The sequence below is a fragment of the Tupaia chinensis genome, unplaced genomic scaffold (genome assembly GCF_000334495.1).
Source record: "Tupaia chinensis unplaced genomic scaffold, TupChi_1.0 Scaffold000291_1, whole genome shotgun sequence".
Lineage (NCBI taxonomy): Eukaryota > Metazoa > Chordata > Mammalia > Scandentia > Tupaiidae > Tupaia > Tupaia belangeri.
Genome location: NW_006159776.1, coordinates 282,525 through 284,640, shown reverse-complemented (window position 1 = coordinate 284,640; position 2,116 = coordinate 282,525). Strand labels below are relative to the sequence as shown.

The window sequence follows — 2,116 nt, the reverse complement described above, 5'->3', positions numbered from 1 at the left end:
AGCACTTTGTTAAGACAATGGAAAAAAGTGATTTTTGTTAAGGATAACATATTAGTTGTGAAGAAAAATATTAGGCTACAGTTAGTAGCTAATAGGCCAAATGTTTGTTGGCTAACAATATTTTACACACTTTATGTTTGCTCCAAATTGTTTGATCCAGAATGTAATGGTGACATTGCATTAAAATAATTAAAGTTCAAAATGTAAGTAGGATATATAATTCTAACCTAGTTGCATGTGTTATTAATTTATGCTCTTTCGAGGACATTTTCATAATGACCATAGCGTCTTTCATTAAATCTCAAGGTCTGATTTTAACTTGTACTATTTGTGGTCCAGTTATAGGTCCTTATTACTCATAAGGAAGTCACTTAAGAATGCAAATGATTCTTACAGATACTGCAGTAACAGGTCCATATGCATTCAAGATGCTATAGAATTCATTGGAGAGAGAAAACATTAACATGGCAAAGTCTAATCAGTCTTCTGTGACAGAATTTGTCCTGCTGGGGCTTTCTGGCTATCCAGAGCTTGAGGCCATTTACTTTGTGCTGGTCCTGTGTATGTATCTGGTGATTCTGCTGGGAAATGGAGTGATCATCATTGTAAGTGTCTATGACTCCCACTTGCACACCCCCATGTACTTTTTCCTCAGTAACCTATCGTTCTTGGACATTTGCTACACTAGTTCTTCTATTCCCCTATTTCTCAGCAGCTTCTTAACTTCAAAGAAAACCATTTCCTTCTCTGGGTGTGGAGTGCAAATGTTTCTTTCCTTTGCCATGGGAGCCACAGAGTGTGTTCTCCTAAGCATGATGGCATTTGACCGCTATGTGGCCATCTGTAACCCTCTGAGATACCCCATTATCATGAGCAAGGCTTCATATGTGCCTATGGCTGCTGGGTCCTGGATTGCAGGAAGTGTCAATTCCGTGTTGCAAACCTCTCTTGCAATGCGGCTTCCTTTCTGTGGGGACAATGTTCTTAATCATTTTACTTGTGAGATCTTGGCTGTCTTAAAATTGGCCTGTGCTGATATCTCCATAAATGTTATTAGCATGGTTGTTGCTAATATAATTTTTCTTGTGGTCCCAGTCCTTTTTATTTTTGTTTCATATGTGTTCATTCTCTCCACCATCCTGAGGATTCCTTCTGCAGAGGGGAGACGAAAAGCTTTCTCCACCTGCTCCGCCCACCTAACAGTGGTGATCATATTCTATGGGACCATCCTTTTCATGTATGCTAAACCAAAGGCTAAAGATTCTTCTGGTGCAGACAAAGAACAAGTCACAGACAAAATCATCTCCCTCTTCTATGGAGTGGTAACACCTATGCTCAATCCCCTCATCTATAGTTTGAGGAACAAAGATGTGAAAGCAGCTGTGAAGAATATATTGTGTCGGAAACACTTTTCAGAGGGAACATGAATGCTGTTTATTTATTTTAAAAAATGTTTTGCTCTCAATACAGTGCTACTCACATGGAGATTCTAAAATAAATATATATTGGTGATACCACTAATTTCTGAAATTTTCATTTTTTTGTTCCTGCTTTTTAAATCAAAGAAATGTAGAACTTACCCTTTCCCTTTGTGATTAGATTAAGAAGAAGAGGTGCAGAAATTTATGGGTAAAAGAATTCCCATTCATGCCAACTTCCTTATAATGAGAAATAGAGTTTAACCTGGAATGATGAGTGCTGTATACTTATGTTAGAGGAAGTACCTTTTCATTCATTTAACCTTTTATCTTGTATATGCATCAGTTTTCTAGTCACATCTTTCTTAGCACGATCATGTACAAAATGTCTTGGTAAGAGTCATAGTAAATGCAACATTGAAGAACATTATTCCTTTTGTCTACAAACTGGCAACACTGTTCTGTGCAGAGGAGTCTGAGGCAATGTGAGATTTGTAGAGACAAACCAGAAAATGGGGAAATGTGGTGTATTTTTTGTTTCAGTTGATGAATAGTGTCCTTTGAGTGAATATCATTGTTATTGTTAAATGATTCTAAAAACCATGCCTTCTTTTCTAAAGAACTTGATTTTATAGTTTTCTGAGAACACAGTGGTAGTGGATTATAGTGCAAAAAATGAGATATTTTTACACTTACAT

General features: G+C 36.9%; 1 protein-coding gene across 1 annotated transcript; it reads left to right on the top strand.

The window, feature by feature from the left end:
• The first annotated feature begins 464 nt into the window (after positions 1-464).
• On the top strand, positions 465-1,427 carry LOC102503227 (olfactory receptor 13C7). The gene has a single exon (XM_006150622.1). The coding sequence runs from the start codon at positions 465-467 to the stop codon at positions 1,425-1,427; it is 963 nt and encodes a 320-aa protein (XP_006150684.1).
• The last annotated feature ends 689 nt before the right edge of the window (positions 1,428-2,116 follow it).